At 45.7% G+C, this 24,711-nt stretch overlaps 1 protein-coding gene across 3 annotated transcripts in view; it reads left to right on the top strand.

Moving 5' to 3' along the window:
- Nucleotides 1-24,711, top strand: part of GNAO1 (G protein subunit alpha o1) — a 174,206-nt gene that overhangs the window by 16,258 nt on the left and 133,237 nt on the right. The window contains exon 1 of one of the 3 annotated variants that reach the window (XM_047789626.1): nt 3,594-3,724. The exons of the other annotated variants lie outside the window; for them this stretch is intronic. Within the exon in view, the coding sequence (XP_047645582.1) occupies nt 3,723-3,724 (2 nt within the window). The 5' untranslated portion in view covers nt 3,594-3,722. Of the gene's footprint in view, nt 1-3,593; nt 3,725-24,711 lie in introns of those variants that run through there. 3 annotated transcript variants of the gene reach the window in all.

Raw genomic sequence — 24,711 nt, 5'->3', positions numbered from 1 at the left:
TTGAAATGCCCTAAATGGTCGCTCTTTCTATTATTTTTACTATCACAGAAAAAATGTAATTTATTCAAGGCGGTGTGGCTAGTACATGATGGCACCTGATCTTAGTTTTTCTGACTCCAGGTGTGTCTCTCCTTTCATCACATCATTCGGTACAACCAGTTCTCACTGGTTGTCAGTTGATTGGTCCAGAGCAGATTACTTTTCGCCAACTCAGATCCTTCACTGCAGTCGTTGATCAAGTCAGCAAATATTTATTGAGCACTCACCACTTGCTATATACCACTTAGATCTATACCACTGTATAGATGCAGGATATAGTATGAGCCAAGACACGCTCCATCACTGCCCTCAAAGGCAGAGATGCCTTCAAGTTAATAGGCATTACAGCCGGCCGAGAGGTGGAGAGTGCTGAGCGAGCGCCCAGCTTGGTTTGGGATACAGAAAGACTTCTGGAGGAGGTGACACTCAAACATTTTCTTTTTAACAAAAAGGCATTTCTCACGCAACATAGATCAGTATACATGCAAAATATGCATTAATCTCATGTGTTTAACAAGTGTTTTAAAAAGCAAGTGCTTACAAAAAGAAGGCTCCCAAGTACACCTCCTTGATCTTTGCTCTCTCCCTCACTCCGCACTGTCTTGACTTTTATGGTGTTTCCTTGCTCGTCTGTAGAGTTCATCGCCTATACATTCATCTTCTTGTCATACAGCTTATTCTGATCTGGTTTTGACATAATTTGACTCATACTGTTATGTATTAAGTTGTATCTTTCAACATTCTGTTTGTAATATTTGAGTTGTATATAGCTAGGGTTCATTTGTTTTTATTGCGGTATAATATTTTATAGCATTCTCTTCTGAATATTTATAATTTTTCTATGCAGTATTCACCAATATTTGTGTATACTCATGAATTTGCCTTATATTATTCACTTCATTACTGTATAGCATATACCATTACATACCATCTATGACTACCCAGCAATTTATTTATCTATGCTGCTGTTGATGTGCCTTGGGTTATCTGAGTTTGAGGCAATTATGAAGGATGCAGCTGTGAATACCCATGGAGATTTATATCCTGAGACATGTACATTTGTAATTGTTCTTTGGAGTGGAATTGCTAGGAATCTTCAACTATATGTAGATAATGCCACATTATATTTTCCAGAGTGGTTATTCCATTTTACACTTGCACTGGCAGAGAGAATTCTAGTCTTTTAAATCCTTGCCAATATTTGGTATTATCAGACTTTTAAATTTTTGCCAAATTGATAGGTAGGTAAGTAGTATCTCATGGCTTTATTCTACCACTGAGATTGAACAGCTATTCATATATTCATTGGACATTGGATTTCCTCTTTTGTGAAGGACCTCTTCTTTTTAATTTTTTAAAAAATTAGTTTGTAACTTTCTAATTAATTCATAGGAGTTCTTTGTATGTTCTGGATACTAGTCCTTTTCCATTTTTTTTTTTTTGTTGTTGTTTGGTTTTTTTTTTTTTTTTTGGTCTTTTTTTTTTTTAGGGCCATACCCTCAGCATATGGAGGTTCCCTTGCTAGGGGTTGAATTGGAGCTACGGCTCCGGGCCTATGCCACAGCCACAGCATTGCTGGATCCAAGCCATGTCTGTGACATACACCACAGCTCAGGGCAACTCCAGATCCTTAACCCACTGAGCAAGGCCCAAGATCGAACCCATGTCCTCATGGATACTAGTTGGATTTGTTAACCACTGAGACATGATGGAAACTCCACTTTTTCCAGTTTTAGTCATTATAAATATTACCTTCTCTTGTCCTTTACTTTGTTAATGATGTACTGTGATTTTTAAAAGTTTTTAATGTTAGCTTTTTCAATCTTCCTGTTTTTGATTAGTATTTTTTTGTGTCCTATTTAAGAGACCTGTGTTTGTTTTGAGATGGCACAAGTTTTTTTTCTTCTTCAAAAAGCTTTGAAACTTTTCCCTTTTGTATTGAGGTGTTTAATTCACTCGTAATTGATTCTTGTATGTGGTGTAAGATAGGTGTCCAGTTTCATTTTCTTCCCTAAATGAATAACCATTTATCCCAGCACCACTGGTTGGGGGAAAAAAAAAAAAAAAGAGCTTTTTTCAGTCACTGTTCTAAAGAGCCACCTCTGTCGGAAGTCAGATGTTTTTATACACAGAGTCTTGTTTTTTGGCTCTCTGTTCCATTCCACCAGACTACTCCTAGGTCATTGCCACACTGTCTTGATTACTAGCTTTATAACACGTCTGGATGTGTGGTTAAGTAAATCCCTGCACCTTCAGCATCTTCATGAGTGTTTTGGTTATTCTGAGTCCTTTGCATGTAAATGTTAAAATCAATTTCTGTTACATATACGCACAACTTTTGGAATATTGGTTAGTGTTTCTTTGAATTCCACTTAATCTGGGTAGAATTGATGTCTTTAGATCTTGAGTCCTCATGATCCATGAGGATGTTATGTTTTACCACTAATTTAGATTACCATAATTTCCTCTAAAAATGTTTATAATGTTTCCCATAGAGGGCTTATATACTTTTTGTTATATTTATAAGATACTGGATATTTACAGTGGTCTTATAATTGCTGCTTTTTTTGAACTGCATTTTGTATCTGTTGCTAGTATATGAAAATACAGTTGTTTTATATGTTAATTTTGTATTCATCAACCTTACCTGATTTTTATATAAATCCAAATAGTTGATTGAGGATCGTGAGGCCTGGAGAAGGGAATGTCCTGTCCAGGTTCCTATAACTAGCAAGTACCAGAGCTGGAATGAGTGTCCTCGCATTTCTCCATAACTCCCTAAGGGAGAATCTTCAGGAAGGGTTGGGGGAAGCCAGTTGGGGAAAAGGAAATAACATTTATTAAACACTTTATTTAAGGTGTTTAGTATATATGATCAACTTAACTGGTGGTAAGTTTTTGGTTATCCCCACTTTAGAGATGAAGAAAGTGAGACTGACAGTATGTGAAAGACTTGTTCAGGGTCACACCTTGCTGCATCACTAAAGGGACATTCCAGAGTTGGAGGAGTCCTATTGCTCTGCCATGCATATACCAGTCAGCACACAGTCAGCTTTAGAACTCTCTGAGCCTGCTACCCCCACTGCGCTGCCTTCCAGGGCCCCAGCCCTTGCATATCTGGACTGCCTCCATAAAGCTGTCCTAGCATCTTTGGACTCAGGAAGGCCTGCTTATTGTCAGCTCTTGGGTTATGTTCCTACCCAAAGTCCTGAGATCAGTTTCTACCCCTGCCCACCCTGCCACACACATAATTCATTCTCAACCAAATGAGAAAATGAATTCACAACTTACTGGGTTCTAGAAACCAAATTAGGTGTTCCCCGGGCCTCTCATTTCAGTCCTGACTTAAAAACATCGTTGTGGTTTTATGACCCTGCTTTGTTATACAGTGAACTAGGGAGGATTTATGGTTGCAGTCATTCCTGGCACCCCTTCCCCCAATCTCGCCAATTGTCAGGAGCTGCCTGCATGCCAGAAGGAGGTTCGCTGTTGCCGGCAGTGCAAAGGAGTTGTGCAATGCTGTGTTTGACCGCAGCCCAGCAGTGCTCTATTTAGTGTGACAGCTTCCTACTCTGGAATACACAGCCCTTCACAGGGTGACTGTAAACTATGCAACTCCAGAGCTAAACAATGAGGAGTCCTTGAAAAGGAAGGGACAAGCTGGATTTCAGCCTGGATCTGAAATGTGAGTGTGCAGACTTAGGCTACTTGGCGATGGATGGGAGGAAGGTCTTTAGCAATTGAGAAAAGCCAGGAAGTCCTGTCACAGTGCTACTTGTGAGAGTGGGTTTTACTTTTTTAAAAATGTAAATGCTCTTTTCAAACTCTGTTTATCAATTCAGGGAGAGTTTTAGAAACTAGGAGGGACATTTACAAAAGAAAGTAGTCTTATGGTGTTACCAAAAGTAATTGAATGCTGAACACAATATTTAACCTTTGTCCTGGTGGCTCTAAGTCATCATTTTTTATTATTGCTTTGGTTTTAAAAATCAGCAGTGCCCCTAAGGGCAATTGATGTGCAGACCGTTTCCTCCCTGTCCCTCCCCACCATGGTCTTGGAATGCAATTAATTCTGCTTTGATATGCTTTATATAATTTTCCTGTCTCTTCACTTGCTGTCATCCCTCACCTCTTGTTCTTTCAGTGTTCCTACCTCGAACATTATTCCCCTTGTCATCTTCTCTGAATCTGTGCGTGGCCTGGAAAACAAAATGACTGGGTTTGTGCAATAATAGTGGGTAAGGCAAGAATAAATAGGATGTAAGTGAGGACCTGAGGAACTCTTGTAGAGTGCTTATGCTTTAGTGCCTGGACTTTTCTACATTTCTGCCTACATAGGACATGGGATTAAGTGTGTGAAAATGAATAGGCAACCATGAAATGTCCTACAAATGTAAGTGACAGTGACAGGGTTGCTGTTGTTTTGCTCAGAGTTCTCCTTTGTCCTTTATGGCTCCTGGCAAGGTTTTGATTCCCAGAAATTGCTGGACAAGTGGCTTCCAGATAAGAGTGATATACAGTCATTTGTTATAAAAGATGTTGGCCTGACTTTAGCAGAAAGGAGGCTGGTATGAAGAATCCCTATAGCACAAGTGCTCTTCTTGGCCCTTTCTGTAAAATGGGCTTGTCACCACACATGGCAAGCCTGCAAGATCTGCAGGGACATCCCCAGGAACCCTGCCCAGTGGTGGGCCCTGTGGACATCTGCTCACCTGTGGAAGAACTTGAGGTCACTACACTTTGCCAGGCCAGACCCACTTGTTACTTTTTGGTCAAGACCTGCACTAGCAATGCTTCTAAGGAAGAGGACATGTGGTTTTGACTATTTTCAGATCTTTAGAGTCCTTGCACTTAAGTTTTTGAAACCCTTGGTTAAAAAGTTTCCACCAACATTATTGATTACTCATTTTTTTCGCTCCACAGGTATTGAGCTCCTGCTTCTAAGGAAGGGGGATGGGGAATGTGGTGGGGGGATACTGCAGCTTTTCAGAGTGGTCAGGGAAGGCCACGGGGAGAAGGTGAAATTGGAGCAAAGACTGTTGGAGGTGAGGGACCCAGTTGTGTACAATAGGAGAAGAGTGCTGTAGCCAGAGGGAGTAGAAAGTGCAAAGGCGCTAAGTGTGCCTGGCATGTGTGAGGAACCACAAGGAGGTCTGTATAGCTGGAGCCACAGGTGAACTGGGAAGATGGGTGCTCTCGTGGGAACAGTGGTTATTTGGAATGTGGTCTCAAGGTGGAGGGGTCAGAAAAGAAAGCTCCGTCATGGACCTGTGTGAACCCTCGTCTTGTAGGCATGAGGACTGATATTCCCGTAAAAGGCCTGCTGCATGGTCTAGGAAGGCCCAGTCATTTCTTGCCAGTCTTTAGGAGACAAGCACCCAGAAAGTATGGGCCACCCCATCCCACTGGTGTCCTAAAGGAGGAGGCTCATTGCCACCTGCTCTCTCACACTACTTTTCCCAGATTGTGAGCACAGAGGCTTGAGCCAGGACAAGGAGGCTGGCCTGCTGACCTGTTGTGCCCTCAGTCCTGGACATACTCAGCAAGCAGACTTGGGGTCGAGGTGCAGATCCCTGGGAGTTAGAGCCACAGGACAAGTTTCTCCAAGTGTTGCCTGAAAGTTTAGTGGTCTACAAGTGGACACACATGTTAATATGTTTATTTCCATGTGTTTTAGGACAAAAGCTCCCTATTACATCAAAACCATGGTTTTATAGATAATTATAGCTAAGGATGAATTTATAAAGCAGAACATTATTTTAAAAGACAATAAAAATCATGCAGGTGGCAAAAAAATAAAATGCCGCCTGGCCCACCCTCGGTATGAGGGTGCGGGTTCTGACCAGCGGTTCTGGTCATCTGGGATGGGGGTGGAGAGTCGCGGCAGCATCTGCCCAGGTCCACGAGCTGCCCCCTAATTCCCAGTCATCTTCCTGTACTTGCCTGCAGTTCTGTCTGTCCTGTTGCCTGGGCCCCTCACTGCCATCTCTGGCTCAATCTTCCTCTGGGTCTGGTGCGTAGGGTCTCCTCAGAAATGCTGTTTGTGCCCTTCACCACCCTGCTCGGCCACCTCAAATGGTTTCCTTCCACTGTCTGCACTGGGTCTGAAACTCTCCTTAGCTTGGAGATCATTATAGTCTAGCCTGCCACAGATCCCAAGCTGCCCCCCGACTCTGTGGAACAAACACCTCCCTCAGGTCTCTGACCCTCTGCACTGGAGGCCCAGGCAGACTTCCTGTGTCCTCTGTGTGTGCAGGTCTGGCCTCCAAGGGCCATTCCTTTGGATGTTCCCCGCACTGGGATCTCCGTTCTCCCAATTGTTTTGTATATGACATCTGCATCACACCATTAGAGTTTTTTAATCTGCTGTCACGGTCACAGAGAAGTTACCCCTTTGTTTATCTGGGCCTCATATATACACAAATGCACACACAAGTGCACACGCGTGTGCTGTTACCAGAACAGTCCTGCTCCCCAGGAGCCTAGCAGAGTGCTGTGCCAGGCTGCTTGCAGAAGGCAGCTCGGGCCAACCCTGCCTGATCGGAATACTGGCCATGCTTCCCTCCAGCAAATAGCTTTGAGGAGTATTCAAAACAGTAGAAAGCATCTAGCCCACCACTAGATACATAATAATGATGATTGTTACTGCTCTCCCCTCGGCAACCATTTGGTACATGTAGGACTTGTTCCCTCATCTTGGCTGTAACCCTCCTGTGGAGGGAATCCCAATTCATACTCTCTTCTACCCTACAAGCCAAAAAGGTCCATGATGCGCAGTGAATATTTGGGGCAAATTTGTGGCCCATTTACACTGTTGTGGGTTTTCTCATAAATTGACTTTTGGGCATCAAAGAAGTTTTCACAAGACTTTTATATGAAACTCCAGTATACATATGTGATTTGTATCATTTGTGTATGTGGGTCCCCAGGGGACTAAGAATTGCTCATCCTCTGAAACAGCAGCTCTTTATTGAGTGCTTACCATATGCAGAAAGAGGGAAGGGCTTTGCTTCCGTGCTCCTGTGGAGGAGACTTCCATCTCTGGTTGCCTCATCTCCTCCACAGCCTCCGCCTGTGCCTCTGCTCCCTTTCCCTACAGATCTTGGAGTTTTCAACTCCTTCCTGCAGGTGCCAGGGCCAGATCCAAGCAGCAGAAGAGTTTGTGGCAGGGCTACATTGCTAAGCCCTTCCTTCCTACATGAGGGACCAAAAAATTAAAAGAAATAATATCTTGATCTATGCAGTGGTTGTACGTCTATAAATATCTATTGAGCTGTACACCTAAGATTTATATGTCTTACTATATGTTAAATTATATCTCAGTTTTTTAAAAGCTAATAATAGTGTGTTGTTAAGCAAAAGAAAGTCCAGGAAATTAAGCGATGCTCCTCTGAGCCTATCAGCCTCTGGCCTGTCTGATTCTGCAGGATCAGGGAGAGGAGCCCTACAGGGAGGTGTTTGAGCCCTCAAAAGAGAAGGGCATGCCCATACAGCCTAGTCTTCCCTACTCAGCTGCTGGCATCAGCCATCTGTAAACCTCCCTCATCCCCCATATTTGCAGCTGGAGGTGCAGAACTGGGAAGAGATGCCCCAGCACCCACTTTACATGCCCCAAACTGCTAGGGTGTGAGTTCACGGCCACAGCCCACTCTTTGGCACAAAGCCTGCCTGCTATTGTGAAGTGCGGGCATTCAAGTCCTATCTCCGCTACTTGCCAGGCAAGGAATCAGCAAGCCCTGACCATCTCTGAGCCTTGGAGCAGGGAGCAGATGTTACCCTCTGTGAAATGGTGATGAGACCTATGTTATCAGCCTTATAGTTGCCAGGAGTAGCAAATGAGATCATGGATGTGAAAGTCTTACAGAAACTATGAACAAAATGAATACTTAAGCCCAGGTTCATTCCCCAGGTTTTGAGGTGGGCAGTAAAGCCCAGTGGTTCAATGTGCAGGCACTGGAGGCAGACTAGCCTGCCTGGCCCTGTCACTTACTAGCTGTATGACTCGGCCAAGCTGTTTACCCTCCTGGCACCTCAGTTTCCTCAGCTGTAAAATGAGAATAATGACAGCCTTTGTCATACATGGTTGAACTAAGTATTAGATGAGTAAATCCAGGTGAAGCACTCAGTATGCAGGCTCAGGGCTCAGTATGCAGATAATATTACCATGGGCAAGGCTCACTGCTAAGCCTTGAGAGGACATCTTTATTAGACAGAATCTGGGAAAAACAAGAAACAAAAAGCAAAAACACCCCCAAACCCAGGTCTCATTTAAATGACCTACTTCATATACTAGCTATGTCTTACATGACTAGGGTCTTGAGATAGATTGTTATATTTGGTAAGTTTTCCATCCTGAATCCTTTAATCTTTCAAGTTTACCTAATAAATAAAGGTCCCCTATGATATGTCCTTGTGCCTTCCGGAATTTTGCTGCAGCATCAGTTGTGAGCTCTCTGATGTACAATTCAGCAAAAAAGTGACAGACTGGGGATTCTTGTTCAATTCAAGGTGATTGCTGCATAGTCATTTTTAACAGGACACCAGATTTAGCTAAATGCTTTGCAGTGAGGTAGTATGCGTGTTCAATTCTGGCTGCTGGTGATACAGGCTGAGCCTCTGCAGCTTTCTGTCATGAGCCTGGATTCTAAAAAATTCATACACAGCTGACATAGTGACTTAAGTGCTGCCTAAGAGGCAAGAGACCCCCTATCCTTAGAATCAAGGGTTGAGTCTTCTTCCAGTTTTTTAAATGAGTATTTGTGAAGCCCCTGGGCCAGGAACTCTAGGAGAATGCAGAGGAGTAAGAAGCCTGGATTCACTGAAGGTCTGCCAAGTGCCAGGTGTTTTATATGCACTAAAATTATTTAGTCATCAGATATTACACCAGGAGTTAGATATTATGACTCCCTTTTTACAGATGAGAAAACTAAAGGAAGGTTAAGTCAGTTGTCCAGGTTCACTGTTTTGGGGTGTAGCCAAGAGGTGATCTCAAAAGCTTTCCTAGGGAGTTCCCGTCGTGGCGCAGTGGTTAACGAATCCGACTAGGAACCATGAGGTTGCGGGTTCAGTCCCTGCCCTTGCTCAGTGGGTTAACGATCCGGCGTTGCCGTGAGCTGTGGTGTAGGTCGCAGACGCGGCTCGGATCCCGCGTTGCTGTGGCTCTGGTGTAGGCAGGTGGCTACAGCTCCAATTCAACCCCTAGCCTGGGAACCTCCATATGCCACAGGAGCGGCTCAAAGAAATAGCAAAAAGACAAAAAAAAAAAAAAAAAAGCTTTCCTAAGACCCTAGGTTGCACTATGCCAGGGCTACCATTCCCATTGTGTTACGTGTGAATGACAACCCCAAGATCTTATTCCTGAGTAGCTTAAAAATCAAGTAGGAGAGATAAAACGTGTAAGTTACCTGATGAAGTCTGATAAGGGTCAGCAAATGAGCCATGTATATTCTGTGGAGGGAAGAGGTACTCACTCAGGTGGAGGCAAGGAAGATGCCAAACAACTTGTAATCTGAAATCGGATCTGTTATGCCTTGTGATTTGATCCAAATGGCCAAGTGTATATTTCTGATATTCTGGGAATTGCAGAAAACTATTTTGAAGCTGCACCTGGCCCCAGGTGGGCTAGGAAATCATCTCAGATGTCCCACCTCTTCATTTCCTCCCTGCCTTTTTCTGGAGCTGGAAGATGCCCTGCTGGACCGAGTAGAGCTATTCTCCCCTGAGGCTATATGCCTGGCTGACTCACACTTTCTTGAGCAAGAAGGTGATTTATATGGGCCTCTAATGTCTTTCCTGGTAGGTGGGGATGGACCCTCGCCCGCCCTTTGGGTTCTTCCAGGGGTGTGAGTTGTAGGGAGAGGGTAGGAAATGAAGTACCAAAATCAGTGGAGAAAACAAGAGCAGAGCATTAATGTTCTACTGCAATAAATTTGACAAGAAAGGTCACAGTAATAGGAGTTCCTATTGTGGCTCAGCAGGTTAAGAACCCAACATGGTGTCCATGAGGACACAGTTTTGATCCCTGGCCTCACTCAGTGGGTTAAGGATTCAATGTTGCTGCAAGCTACAGTGTAGGTTGCAGATGTGGCTCAGATCCTACATTGCTGTGGCTGTGGCATAGGCCAGCAGCTGTAGCTCTGATCTGACCCCTAGCCTGGGAACCTCCATATGCCGCAGGGGTGGCTGTAGAAAGGAAGAAAAGAAAAGGAAGGAAGGAAGGTCGGTCCTAGCATAAAACTCTACCCAAAGTGAGATGATGAGACCCAATGGTGAACTTGCGGCCCAACCACACTAACTTCTGTGATAACTGGCTCCACAGGTCAGCTTGAGAATGGCATTTGTTTTCCTCTCATGACAGCTCAGCCGCGATTTGCTGACTCCCTGTGGCCTGATTCCCCAGGACAGGCTCTAGGTTCTGCATGATGTGGCCCTGGCCCGCCCTTCCTGCCTCTTATTACCTTGCTCTTTGCCTGGCCAAATCTACTCACCATCAGGGCCTCAGTTAGTGTCCCTTCACAGAAGCCTTCTCTGAACCCTAGGCATTGGTGTTTCCTTTGCATATTGAGCAGACTGACCCACTGCTCCTTCTGTTATCTTTTCATTCATGCTCGTACCTTTTTTAAAATGTGAAAAGATACCACTTTGAGGGAATATGCTCAGTTGCAGCCATTCCTTGCTTCTTTAAAGAAAGGCAAAAGATGACAAAGCTCTCCATAGCTCCTTGGATAGCCGTGCAGGACAGATGGCTCTGGCCTCTTTTTGCAGGTAAAGAAACTGAAGTTGAAGGCAGACCTGGGCCCAGGATTCAGGCCTCCTAGCCTGTGAGTCTGCCATTGTACCCACCTGCCTGCAGAAATCTCCCCCCGACCTTCCCCCATGTACTTCCCCCCATGAAAACACCTCGGAGGAGGCTTTCAAAATCATTTCTTTTAAAAATCACTGAACCCACTGTGGCTAGGTTCCATGACAAATTTGAGGCTTCCAGGACAGAATGATACTTGAACTTTCTCCTTTAAGTGTTCATCAGAGGTTCCTAGAGGAGGTTAAGTCCTCAAACAGAGGTTCTTAATGTCTTTTGGGTCACAGACTCCTTTGAGAAACTGATGGAAACCATGAAGAGTCTCCTGAGAAAAATGCTTCTGCATTTTTCTGTATTTGTAAAAACAGCGTTTATGTATAGGGTTAATAGTCTCCCAGAGATCTGGCACTTAGATCTGGCACTTAGATGGCAGATTAAGAAACTCTGGACCAGATAATGAGATTATAGCCTTGTGCTTTGAGAACAGTTGTTCATTCTCAAAAGGCAGCTTGTTACAGTGAACAGAGGCTGTGACTTTGTGGTCATCATAATCATTTTGGCAAAGTTGTACATATGCCAGTGTCTTATGCTCTTTAATTTTTCATCCCAGCAGGGTCAGGGGAGAAACCAAGACAGAGAAGCACTGTCTGACCAGCACCAGAGCCAGCAGTGGTGCTCAGAATGTAGCTGTCAGATCCAAGCTTCTGCTTCTGGGGCGGGGGGCAGGAGGCCAAGTGGGGTGTGGGAGAAACTTTGGAAGAAGGCTTGGAGTCAAGCACAGAAGTTTTGTAATAGGATCAAACAGTCTTTTAGAGAGATCTCAACTTTGAGATGAACAGGAGGTTTAGAAAGCCTTTATAAGGTCTTCCTAAATGATGCTGACAGTTAAGAGTGGCATGCCCCTGAGAGTCTATGATTATCTCGAAGGAGAGATCTTTATGGGAGCCTTATTAAGAGCAGAGCCTGTCAGTGGGAGGGAGCAGCAACTTGTTCACAGCTCTGGAGGGCAAGTGAGGCAGCCTCCTCGATTTGCAACGAGCTTTGCAGTCCTTTTCCATTATTTCTGCACAGACCATGTGGTTAGTAGAGGACCCCCTCGCTCCCTGGAAATTGAAGAACACTAGGGTTGTTAGCACAGGATATCGTGGGCTGCCCATCTAAAAGTATCCTTAAAATAAACCCTTAATTGGGTCTGAGGTTTGCCCCTCTATAGCCAAGGTGATATGCCAATCTAAAATTAGAATGGCCCGCCGTTCCAAGCTCTGGAGCCCAAGGGTTCCCTGGATCAGTGGCCTTCAAAAAAAAAGCATAAAAGCCATTGAGCCTGTGAGATCTTACCCCCTCAAGTGTGCTCACCAGGTGCAGGGATTTCTATCAGCTCTCAGCCCTACCAAAGGCTTGAGGCTCTCCCTGGAGCATTCAGCCTGTGCTTCCGTCCCAGGTAGCAATGCAGACATGGAGTGAGCCCAGAATAACTGAGGAGAGACAGGTCCCAGGAGAGCATGTAGTCCAGTCCCCTCATTTGGTACATGGGGAAACAGTGTGACATATCTTTGCTACTAGATTGTAATGACAGATGAGAGAAACAATAGTAGTGCCATTTTGGAGGTGTTTGCTGTGTACCAGGCGTGGTGACTTGCCGTCATCTCATGCACGCTCCATGAGATGAGCACCTCAGCATGGTTGAGTGTCCATTTTATGCACAAAGGTCCTATGTAGAATGCGGGCCCTAGCACTGGCTCCAGCACCTCCTGGGCATGTACCAACTGTATTAGTTACCTCTTGCTGCTGTTCCATATCACCACAAGCTTCCTAGCTGAAAACAATTCTTTTTTTTTTTTTTTTTTTTAACGTTCTTTAGGTTAGAAGTCTGGTTCAAATCTCACTAGACTAAAATCAAGGTATTGGCAGTCTGTTCCTTTCTAGAGTCTGTGGGGAGAAGCTGTTTCTTACAATTTTGATTGCTGGTAGAACTCTGAGTTCCTTGTAGTCCTAAGAGTCCCACTCATCTTTCTGGTTGTAAACTGAGGACTGTCCCCAACTTCTAGAGGCTGCTGCATTCCTTGGCTCATGGCCCCTTTCTTCTGTCTTCAGTGCCAGCGCCAGTGACTGTGAGTGGAGTCTTTATTCATCGTGTCTCTCTGATCCCTCTTCCATCATTGCATCTCTCTTTGACCCTATTGCGGAAGGGCCTCTGCTTTTAAGGACTCATATGATTAGATTGTTTCTATCTGGATAATCCAGGATAATCTCCTCTGTTCAGTGTCCCATGACCTTAGTGACATCTGCAAAGCCCCTTTGCCAACGTTCCAGGTGTTGGGGTGTGGACATTTTTGTGAAGGCCATTGTTCTGCTTATCATAGTGACCTAGGGAAAAGTGCTTGACTTCTTGGTTTTGTTAAGTGAGGAAGATGATGGTACCTGTCTTTGGGTTGTGAGGATCGGTCCTGGCGCATTTGTAAATGCTTACTTGGTGATAGCCGTGGGAATTGTTACCAAACCTGTTCTGTGGTTGAGAATTCTAAGACTTAGAGATGTTAAATAACTTAATAAGGGATAGATCCAAAACCCCATGAGGAAAGGACTGCATTTTATTCATCTTTCATCCCCCATAGAACCTAACATAGTGCCTGGCCCAGAAAAGATGCTCAGGGAATGTTTGTTGGATATATGACTGAGGACCAGAATGACGGAATTGTATAAATACCATTAGACTCAGAGAATGTCAGAGATGGAGGACAGTTAGAGGTCACCCCTCCCAGGCCCTCGTTTCACAGCTGGGAATCCGAGACTCAGTGGGGTAGGGCCCTAGCTCCAGTGATGCCTTAGGTACTGGCAGAGCCCCAGAAAGTAGCCTGTGCTGCCCTGACCAGTGCATCTTCCTCTGCACTAGGCCATTTCCACTTCTGCCCAGGTTTCTAGACCCTGTGGCCTCAGCTAAGCTGGAGGCCAGTTTTAGGGGATAGAGGTGTTGGCTCTGGCCCTGGCCCAGGCCCAGCCTTGGCGAGAAGAACTCACATAGATGAGTGAGAGCCTCCATTTTTTCTTCCCGGAGGTGACTTTTGGCAAGGCCTCTGTATAGTTTGTTCCTCAAGCTTCTGTAGATTTCCAGAGGCAGCACCCCAGTAGGACAGCAAGAAGATGCCTGACCCACCCATGCCCGCATCAGCGCCCCTCTGCTTTGACATAATGCTGCATGGCATTGTCAGGGGACTTAGATTTAGTCTGCCCATTTACACTCACAGTGTTGTGGGACGATTTGGCTGCTTGGGACTCAATTGCTCAATCTGTAACCCAGGGATAGACATCACCAGGGTTCCAAATGACAACTCTGGGTTTCAGGACCCTTGCAGGGAGCTTGTTTGAAAACCTTCACATCCGATGTCAAGACAGAGATGCACTGTTGTCCTGAGAGCTCCCTGGCTCTGCTTTGGCTGAGTGCAGCTTGGCAGCCAATGAGATCTTTCTGGGCAACTGGTAGTGTCCCCTATCTCCACGAGAGCCAGCTGAGGCAGGACAGAGTGATGTCCAGTATCTCTAGGCCCTCAGTTGTGCCAGGCTGCCCCTGACACGAGGCAGCCACAGGGAAAACCGTTATATCTCTATAGAGCAGAATGCAGCATTTATGCTATCTCATCGGAATTAGAGCTTTGTGAGGAGAGTTGAGCAAAGTCAGAATTGTCCTTTTCTGGGCAAGAAATGTCAAATGTTACAATGTCAGGGGCACCATGTAACTCATGGAGGAACGGAAGTGTGGTCGGTGGTACCATGTAAGGGACACTAATGTGTGTTCCTGCTCTGTGCCTGGCCTGGGCTTGGCGCTTACTTTGATTTACAGTAATCCCTTTTCTTGTTTGAATCATTTTGTTTTATTGGCCTGTACAGTGTTTAAAAAAAATGAAAGAAAGGAAAGAAAGACATGCGATTGCTTAGACGAGAGTTTATTCTCGGGCTGCCACCCTCAGGCTCCTCCATTCCTTCCTGTCTCACCACCTGCCTGCTTTACACACACATTACTGCTGGCCTGGGAGACATTGCGGTGTCCCTTGCTTGGGAGGAACACAGCTACGGTGGCCTCTGCAGGCTGGTTCTTGGCTTGGTCCTCACACATCAGGGAGTAAGCCGCCTGCCTCCTGTCCTGACCCCCAGGCCTGAGCCTGCCTTGGGGGCTTGAGAGGGGTTGACTTGCACCCTCAGTTGCTGCCTTGCTGACCAGCACCAGCCACTGGAGGCACCGCTGTTCTTGAGCAGTGAGCACTGTGACCCTTCTGACTCAGTAAATACGGAAAGTGTCCCTCCTGTTCCCTGGCTGTATTGCTGTTATTATTTTGCAAACAAAATAAAGCATGGGGGCATTTTTTTGTCTCCATCAGCAGCCTTTTGGCTTTTCTTTCTGGTGATAAAAACCAATGAAACAGTTCACTTCAACCTTGCCAGGTGTGGCTATAGCTGAGTGAATCCATGGTCAGGAGGCTGAGGGGACACACAGCCCGCCCCCCCTGTCTGAGAGGGTCGTGCTGGGCTGGGTTACCCGAAGCGGCATAGCAGGATTAACAGGAAGGTCTCACCACAAAGTTAGCATGACCAGCACTGTTCAGGAGCTGATGGTACTTTTCAGAGCCAGGGAGGGAGGCCAGCCTGCCTCAGCAGTAGGGCAGGTTCTTGCATTCCAAGTGCAACCAGAGAGGAGAATTCCTCCAGGCTGGACGAGTATAGGTGGACTCACCTAGGGAGCAGCAGGGCGCTGCAGACCTTTTGGATTTTGTACCTCTTCAGTAAAACATACTTGAGTCTGTGTCTCCATTATTTGTTTCATTCTTTTATTTTTGGCTGCGCCCACAGCATGTGGAAGTTCCTGGGCCAGGGATCAAACCAGTGCCACAGCAATGACATTGCTAGATCCTTAACTGCTAGGCTACCGGGGAACTCCCAGTACATATATTTTAATATTATATATATCAAAATGCAGAAGGGCAAATAGAACAATATAAAAGTTGAGAATTATTCTAACTGGAAATGATAATGTTTTCTCCCAAGCCCCCCTTGGATCACAGCAGTGTCCTCCCTCCCTCCTGCTGGCCTAGAGCTGGTGCAACAGGAAGAACACAGAGGGGTCAGAAACCTGGTGCCGAGTCCTGGGTCTGCTCATGCACCTGCATGCTGTGCACACGACTCTGCCTCGCTTCACCTCACCTTATTCAAGCATCACTTTCTTAAGTCTTTTCACACCACCCCAGCCTGTGTAAATCATCCTCTCAGCCCAGTCCCACTCCTGGCTTTGTATTTCCTAAAAGTACTTACTGCTTCATGGGGTGTTTATATTTTTAGTTGTTTGCTCTCTATCTTCCCCACATATGCTCCTGGGAAGCAAGGGTTGTCTGTTGTTCTCTGTGGTGTGCCTGGCCCACAGTAGGGACTCAATAAATATTTGTTGGTTGAATGAATTAACCTTCACTTTGTAACCTAATGAACTTTCGTGATGGAGGAGAAATGAAAAATGACTTTAATGCTTGAAAGGAGGATTTAGAGGGTGGAAGTGGAATTGTTCTGTAGAATGTATGCTTTGTTGGAAGACATTACTATTGTCTTTACCCATGGTTGAGGGACCGAAGTTACAAATGGTAGATAGGTAGATAAATTCACAGAATTTAATCTTCACAATAACCCAGTGAGGTAAATTTCGTAATCACCATTTTACAGATTTTAAAAAACCCCAAAACCAAAAACAGACTTGAGGCCCAGAAACTCAAGTGCATGTAACTCTGAAGTGTCTAAAACCATGGCTGGCACAGGGCAGACACCCAGCAAGTATCTGTAGAATAAAAAGACGCCCAAGTGTTTATACCCCTAAAGCTTCTTAAGCTTTCCTACTAATTTCACCCCTTATGGAAGAGGCTGGTGAGGGTATGCCCAGAAAGGTCAAAGGGCATAACCTGAAGCAGCCCACCTCAAGCTCAGAGATTCTTTGACATTTAAGTTTTTTTTATTCTAAAAACTAATGTGAGTTTTTGCATTTCCTTTATATTATAAAATAAACTCTGCTTTTTAATATAAAAATGATGCTTTTGATTATTTAGCAGCTTATATTACATAATTAAAAAAAAAAAAAAAACCCTCCAGTTAAAACTGCTGCTCTACATTTAGCTCGTGGGTGGTATGTTCCCCATGTGAGTGTGAGTTTTGTACACCCAGGAGTCATTCAGCCCAGTGTGCAAGGGCCCCAGTGGAGCCTGGTGTGGGGCCTGGTCTCTTCCACGCCCCTCAGCAGGATCTTAGGCCACTTGTCCCTGTGTAAACATGGCTTGTCCAGAGGAAACGGGATGTTCGCTTCCAAGCCCAAGCCATCTGTTGTTTCAAACCTGGATGGTGGCTGCACCTGGGCAAACGGGGCCTTCAGCAAACAGTGCCTTGCCCAGCCCCCTGATAAGGGGTTGCCTCTCAAGCAGATTTTATAGCTCTGCCCTTCACCTCCAATCAGAGAGTGGGTGGGGAGAGTATAAAATATCCCTGAAGCTGTTGGAATAACCTTTATGGTTTGTTTTGTGTAGACCAGAGGTCCAGTGTGGTATGCGAAATGGACTGCTGAGGCTTGGCCCATAGGGCTTTGATGTTGGAGAGCCCAGGGCCTCTGAGAAGGACCTCTTTTGGGGTTAATGCTTCAGTGACTCCGTTTCTGATTATCCTTTCTAACGTGGGAGTGAAGACTTTCCGCTGACTCTTAGATAAGGTTTCTTCACTCTCTGTGTCTTTGCCTCTCTCTGGAAACACACAGTCTGTGCAAGTCCAGAGTCATACAGTGGTTTAGAACTGGCACACATGGCAAACTGAGGCCCAGAGATGGAAGGGGAGACCCGCCCTCCCTGTAATCTGCCAGTCTGCAACCTCACAGTCCAGGGCTGTGGAGTTGGGGCCCTGGATGTCTATTTCTGCTGGGAAATAGCTGATGCTTTGCTTACTTTTCCTGTCTGGTTAACCTCCACCCCACAGATACATCACAAAGCCAGGTCCCAAAGACACAGCAAGAGGTGAGGAGATTGAAAATGTTCAAGTCCATAAAGAGGATGCTGCCGTGACCTTGGCAGTCTGGTTTACTCACTCTGTGATGGGCCTGGTTGGTCCCCGTTCAGACCCATCCCAGCCCTCTGCATGGCCAAGTCCCGAGACTCTGAAACCCAGGGTGGCTGGCTTTCAGAGCCATTTGGAAGTGTCCTCAGAGCAGACTCACTCTTACCCTTCATTCAGGTTTCTACCCAAATGTTACCTCCTCTAAAAGTCCTTCCATGATATGTGCCTTTTAAAATAGCATTCCTCATCACTTGCTGTTCCCTTATTCTGCTTAATTCTTATCCCCAGGACCTGGAGGAGTACCTGGCATGTTCTGTGTGCCGAATAAATATTTTCTGAATGAATGAAAGGAAGGATGGGGGATCATGGGGACTAGGGAGAACTGGGTGCAATGTGAGGGTGCTGGAAAGGTATGGAATGGATGAGAAGTAAGTGTGTGGGACTTAGGGGCCTGTGTGGGACGTGGAGTACCTGGAAGTGCTTATGGTCTGGTAGGGAGCAGGGGGAGCTGGGACAGAGAGGCAGTGACAGGAGTGGGGATTGGAGTGTAGGATTTGAGGGAACAACAGGAAGGGACTGGATCAAGGAAGAGAGTGAACACCCCCTGCCTTTCAGCTACGCAGACAAACCTGAACACAGACTGTGCTCAGAGCTGCTTCAAGGGGCTCATCTGTGATTCTCACCGAAATCATTAAGCTTGATACCAGGCTCTGGCATCTGAGGTCATGTTTTCGATCCCCTGGTGGCCCAGCCTATTTTTCCCCAGAGGCTTCTGCCCCTTTGAGGCTTGGTACCCTTCCCACTCTGCAGAACAGGGCCCCTGGCAAGGTGGCACCTGTCTAGGGACACAAGTGTGTCTCAGTTACAGTGTAATCACCAGGGCTGCCTGCTGGCACGTTCCACATTTGCATGGCAGATCAGAGTGAGAAATAAAATGCAGGAGCTAGAGGGGCCCCCAGACCATCTGGTCCATTCCCATCTATTGCCAAAGGCTGCGTGGGGTCCACTGCCCAGAGAGTAAAGGACCTACCTAAGGACACACAGCAAGACAGTGGCAGAACCCAGGCTTCCTTTAAAAAAAAATTCTTACTTTACTACTGCTGATCTTTTGATGCTCCTTCCCTCTTACAGGCTCCCCTACCAAAAAAAAAAAAAGATCCCCCAAATCCTGACAAGGACCTCCTGGTGCCTACTCTAACATGACTGACCCTCTGAAGCCTCGTAAGCCTGAGGTAGTTGCTGGAGAAATTCTGGCATTTTCAGAAATGTGCCAGTGAGAAAAATGGTACTTCTGGCAGAGAAAAGGGTTCCAGTGAGTCAGATGTTTCCCAGGTTCATATTCCTTGGAATTCTGGTTTCATGAACTTTGAATACTTGTTCTATGACCCCAAAGAGTTGTACAGTCAAGTCAGGATAGAAAATGCTGCCTCCGGTGTCCTGTGTCCCTGTCTTGGAGAGACACAGTGGTCTTTAGCATATTAAATGCTCTGAGAAGTTCCATAGTTTAAAAAAAAAAAATCCCAGCAGCTCTTTTTCTATAATTCAGAGTTTCTCACACTTGTTTGACCCCAGAACTCTCTTTGTATGAAAAACTGCTCACAGAGCTGGTCTTCGTCCAACCACAGACTAACTAGATCATTCACATAATGTAGTACCCAACTTTTACTCTTTATTTTATGCACTCCTGCTTTTTAAAAAGTTTAATAGTAAAGTATATTTTTAAAAATATGTCATAAAGTCCTCCTCAAAAGGAGTGGGGGTGGAGCCTCTTTTGCTCTTTCTAACTAGAAGGACAGAAGAAAGATAGCCTCACAAAAATATCCCCTCTATTTTATATCCTTGTGATTCTGTTTTTATTATCCTAAGAAAGCCTACAGACCCTTTCCATTTCGTTGAGGAAAATGTATCCTCTACGCAAATGGCTTTCAAGACAGGCCAAAAAACAGTTTGACGTTAGGAAGTGGCACCAGTGATGCTCACATAGCTCAGGATGCAGAGTATCATTGCATTTAAGTGGGTTTGAATCCTGCTGTCATGAGGGAACATCACTTCATCGGTCTGTTTCCTCCCCTATTAAGGGGTGCTCAGAGTATGTAAAATGAGCCTAAGGTTGTTTTGAGAATGACACAAGATCCACATTGAGCATTTGGAATGTGGTCGGGTGCAAAGCCAGTGTTTACCGAGAGCTTATCCATTAATATCATCATCACTGGAATGAGAGCTCAGTGTAGGCAACAACTCTGTTTTGTCCACTCCTGTACCCAGTGTCTAGAACAGGGACTGGCACACAATTGATGGTTAAGTAAAGACTGGTTGAAAGACTGAGAAGATGAATGGTTGGTCTTCCCAAATTGGAGAGCAAAGCACATTTCTGAGAGTCAGATTTCAATAGAGTGGGCACCAGGGTAAAAGTGAGCTGCTTTCTGCAGGGCAAGGTTGTTGTTCCCTCTGCCTTGTCCTCCCTGCACATAAAGCACCAGCAACCGAAAGAATGCAAGTCACTGCGTGGAACTCAGAAGTAGAGCGTGAGATGGTTTCCTGGAAGGTGACAGTGTCATCTGAACATTCCAGGCCTTGAGGTTCCAAGCCTTGTGGTTTCTATTCCTGGTTACTACACGAGGTCTGTATCTGTCCCAGCCAGAGAATTGCCAGCAGCAGAACCGCTTACCTGGGGAGTGCCACCAGACACTTGCTGCTAGGGAGCTGCTTTGGAATGGTAATTGTCTCCGGCTTTCCAAGGGGGACTGACAGTCCCTTGGCCATCTTGACACTCTGCCTCCAAAGGCTCCATGTTCCCTCATCTGCGAGTTGGCACCACAAAGTGGCATGAAAATCCTTGGCCTGCTGGTGTTGACTTTACCCTCTCTTGAGAAAACAAAACCTAAGTCACTGGACTAAAATCAGCAGCACAGATGCTGTGCTGATCCCGCTCTCCTGGGAAGCGTGATATTGATTTGCCCCTGGCCTTTGCCTTCAGTAACCCAAGTTCTGCCTGTAGCGTAAGCTGGGAGGTTGACTCCACTCCATCCCATCTAGACAGCTGCAGCCACGTTGTCTCTATTCCTGAGGGAGCCGAGGTTTATCCAGAGTTAGGTTCTTTTAAGGACCATGAGTGACCCATTCTTCCTGGTCTCTGGCTAGAAGTGAGCAGTCCCAAGGAGAGTCTACCTGTCTTACCCCCTGTGGCTGGAGAACTCGGTAGCATCCAGTCTGGGGACCACCAAAGCAAAACTTGTGTGACCAGCCAAGTTCCTGGCCTTGGCCCTCTGGCCCAGAATGCCCCTAGGATGGGAATACTTATGGCTGGGCAGGGACACAGATCTCTGGAGAGGGGTGGACAGAGATGGTCGAGGCTGGCAGCTGAGTGCTGTCTTTCAGGAAGTGTAGCCGGGAAGAGAGGTGAGCTGTGATTCAGCCAGGCCTGAAGTTCCTCAGGCTCTTCCATGGGGTTCTGATAGCCAGTTTGGGGAGATCTTACCAAAGGCAAAAGCCTGGCTGAGGCTGTGAACTATTTCAAAGCTGACTCAGCATCCTCGTTCTGCAGCTTCCATTTTCTCCAGTCCTGACTAGTTTGCATCTCATATCCTTCTGTGAGAGGATAGGAGTTTTTGAGAGCAGGTGGTTCCAAATAGGACCCATACTCTCGCCTACGCTCCCACAACTCTCCTGTTCTGGTGACCACAGTGGGTGGGCAGAGGGCCCTTTCCAACTCAAAGATTCTCTAGGAGTGCACATTCTAGCCCTAAGAATTGAGGAAACCAGTCTGCCTCTCTCCATGGTCATCCTGCTGGTCAGAGACCTGGTTCACTTGGGGTGGCAAGCACGTAGCCATCACTGGCTAGTTAATGTTCAGCCCCCTGCTTGCCCCGAAGATGTTATCTCCCAACTCAGCAGAGATTTTTAAACGTGGGGCCAGAGCTCGAGTTCCACAAATGACACCCATTCTTGGGCTGGGCAGAGATGCTTAGCCACAGCTCAGGGCAGTGGGGAGAAAGGTATCAAGGTCATGCCCTATTGAGGGCCGATTGAGGTGCATTACTTCTTCTAGCATTTGGCTCCCCCAAATTCTGGCGGGGTGGGGGATTCTGAGTGCAGGGGGCTTTGGGATGTTAATAAAGACTCAGTCCATCTAGATCATCTAGAAACTTAATAGAGATGTAGAATCCTAGAGAAGACAGAGCTTAGAAGAGCATGCAGCCTGGCCATTTACAGGTGAAGAGGGTGATCCCTGCAGAGACCATAGGATGGGGAGAGGACTAGTGCATCTGGAGGGCAGCAAGGTGAGCACTCTCTACTCTCGCAGCCTGCCCATCCACCATCTCCCCTTGGCTCCTTCAGAGCTCACGCCAGCCTAAAACTTGTCTATAAAGGTGGTGCTTATTGTGGAATGCTTGCTAAGAGAGAACCTTCCATGGGATTTGGTTGGAGATGTAAAATATAGGATTTAGATGGAGAGGTGGAGTATGCTCAGTCCTCTTCTGGCCTTCCTAGTTGTCTTACTGTGTAGCCTGCAGCCTCGGTGTCCTTTACCCTCTGCCCCTATCACCCAGCTCTGTTCTGGGGCTTGGAAAGAGTAACCCCTGCCTTGTGGCTATCCGCTTGCCTGTTGGACTAAGGTGAATATGCTTGATTCTGGCAGAAGGTAAGATATTTATCTTCATCATTTGACCTGTGTAAAATAGGAAGGGAAATGGACTGGCACTTTATGTGCATGACTTGGGTGAGTCTCTCTCATTTGAAATCATCACAAAAGGGGATTGAGACTCCCTTGCTTTTACCTGAGATGATGACTCGAGTCAGCATTTTTTGATGCTGGGAAGCTACGCATCAATCTTAAGGTAAGACTTTATCAGCCTGGGTCTTGAATCCAGGGAGGCATTCCTGACTCTACTTCTTAGGTAAAGAGGAAATGGTGTTCTCCCATCACTGCTTCTGAGATCTTTCCTGAAGTTGCTTTGCTGGCAAAGCAGCATTGATCTCCAATAAGGAGAAGAAATACATGATAAGGACAATGCTCATTGTGGTTTAAATTGGAGAACCTAACCTTAGGCACTCTTGCAAAATAGATCATGTTGGAGAAAAGGAACCTATCTTAAATTTTATCTTTTCTATTCTACTACAGTAGGTGCACACACACACACCCATTCACTTTAAGACCATGCAGTTCACTGTCAGATGGAGACTAGAAGAATGGAAGGGAGAGTAGAGGTGCCCTTCTTAGGGACCTTAGAGATTCCCAACCGTGACTTCTTTTTTGTGTGTGACCTATACACCACAGCTTACAGCAATGCCCGATCCTTAACCTATTCAGTGAGTCCAGGGATCGAACCCACATCTTCATGGATACTAAGCCACAAAGGGAATTCCATCCGTGACTTGTAAATAGTTCTGAACTGCATTGGTTCGGGCCTGCCCAGTCACTTTAATTGGCCAAGGTAGAGAAATGAGTACAAGTCTTCCATTATCCTGCAGACAAACCTCCTGACTCCCAGTCCAGTGCTGTGTTTCACTATACTGTGTTACTTCTCTCCTGAAGGGACCTTTCTAAGCTGGTCCATGACTCACCAGAGCAAGCTGGTCTCATGGTATTGTAGTCACACCAGCAGCTTTGTTCTCAAACTGGGTGAGCCTCTGAGATCATCACACACCTTATGCCTTTGAATGACATTCTGTTTTTCATCAATAGAGAACCAAGTGTAACCACCATTAAATATTTTCAGATTCTAAACACATTATGGAAAAGGCAGGCAGAAGTGCTTTAGCCAGTGGCAGTGTTGGTGGAGTGTGTGGGTTTGTGGTGACCGATTTGAGTGTCTAGGTGCTGGGTGATCTTGGAGAAATTTATTTAATATATCTGAGCCTCAGTTACTTTGTCTAAAAGATGGGAGTGATAATTGAACCTGATTTATAAAGTTGTTGTGAGGATTAAGTGGAATGCTGTACATAAAGTGCTGATTAGCATGTTGCTTGCACATAATAGGCACTCAGAATATTTGCCACCATCGTCATTTTCTTCTCTCTCTCTGTGTTTAGACTGACCTCTCTCATAGCTGTAAATGTTATCACCCATTGCAAATAAATATGAAGAATCAAAGAATTAAAGAATGACATTAGCCTAATGGGGTTTGTGCAGTCATACAGCAGACATTTATTAAACACTTAATGTGTGCAGGACATAGAGCTGCATGTTGAGATAGATAAGCAGATGTGGCCCTACTTTCTTTCATGAATTTGACCCTCCTGGAGGGGAGTTAGGTATTTAGGGGGAACCTATCAGTGTGCAGAGTGTTTGACAGAGGAGGGAGAAAGGAGAAAGCATACATTCTGGTGGCCACCCCACTCTTCCAACCAAAAGAACACCAACAATCTCCCTGGAAATCCATCTGTGTAAATTTAACTCCAGGGGGGAAAAACACAGACGTTCCATTCCAAACTGGAATTCTCCCCCATGTGTTTTTGGGAAGCACAGATGCCTTGGCATTTCCCTCTAACAATAACAGAGATTGTTCACAATTATGAATGGTTTCGGTTGACTTCAGCTCCAACAAAACCATGAATCATTTCATAACTTCTGAAATTGCAAAGAAATAACAAACACTCTGGCTCCAGGAAAAAAAAAAATGGACAAGTTATGGAGCACAAAGTCATCTAATTAAAATGTGAATTCTTTTTTTGTTTATTTAGCAGCTGCACACTTGTAAGTCCAGCTGGCAGTGGATAAAAAAGTCAGTTCAGTATCTAGGTACCTGGGGTACACTTGTACAGTCTCATCTGTGTAATGCATAACTGGCTATTCCTGACCTTTCTCC

This window comes from Phacochoerus africanus, chromosome 8 (genome assembly GCF_016906955.1).
Source record: "Phacochoerus africanus isolate WHEZ1 chromosome 8, ROS_Pafr_v1, whole genome shotgun sequence".
NCBI classification, from domain to species: domain Eukaryota; kingdom Metazoa; phylum Chordata; class Mammalia; order Artiodactyla; family Suidae; genus Phacochoerus; species Phacochoerus africanus.
This window is presented reverse-complemented; position numbering and strand designations above follow the sequence as displayed.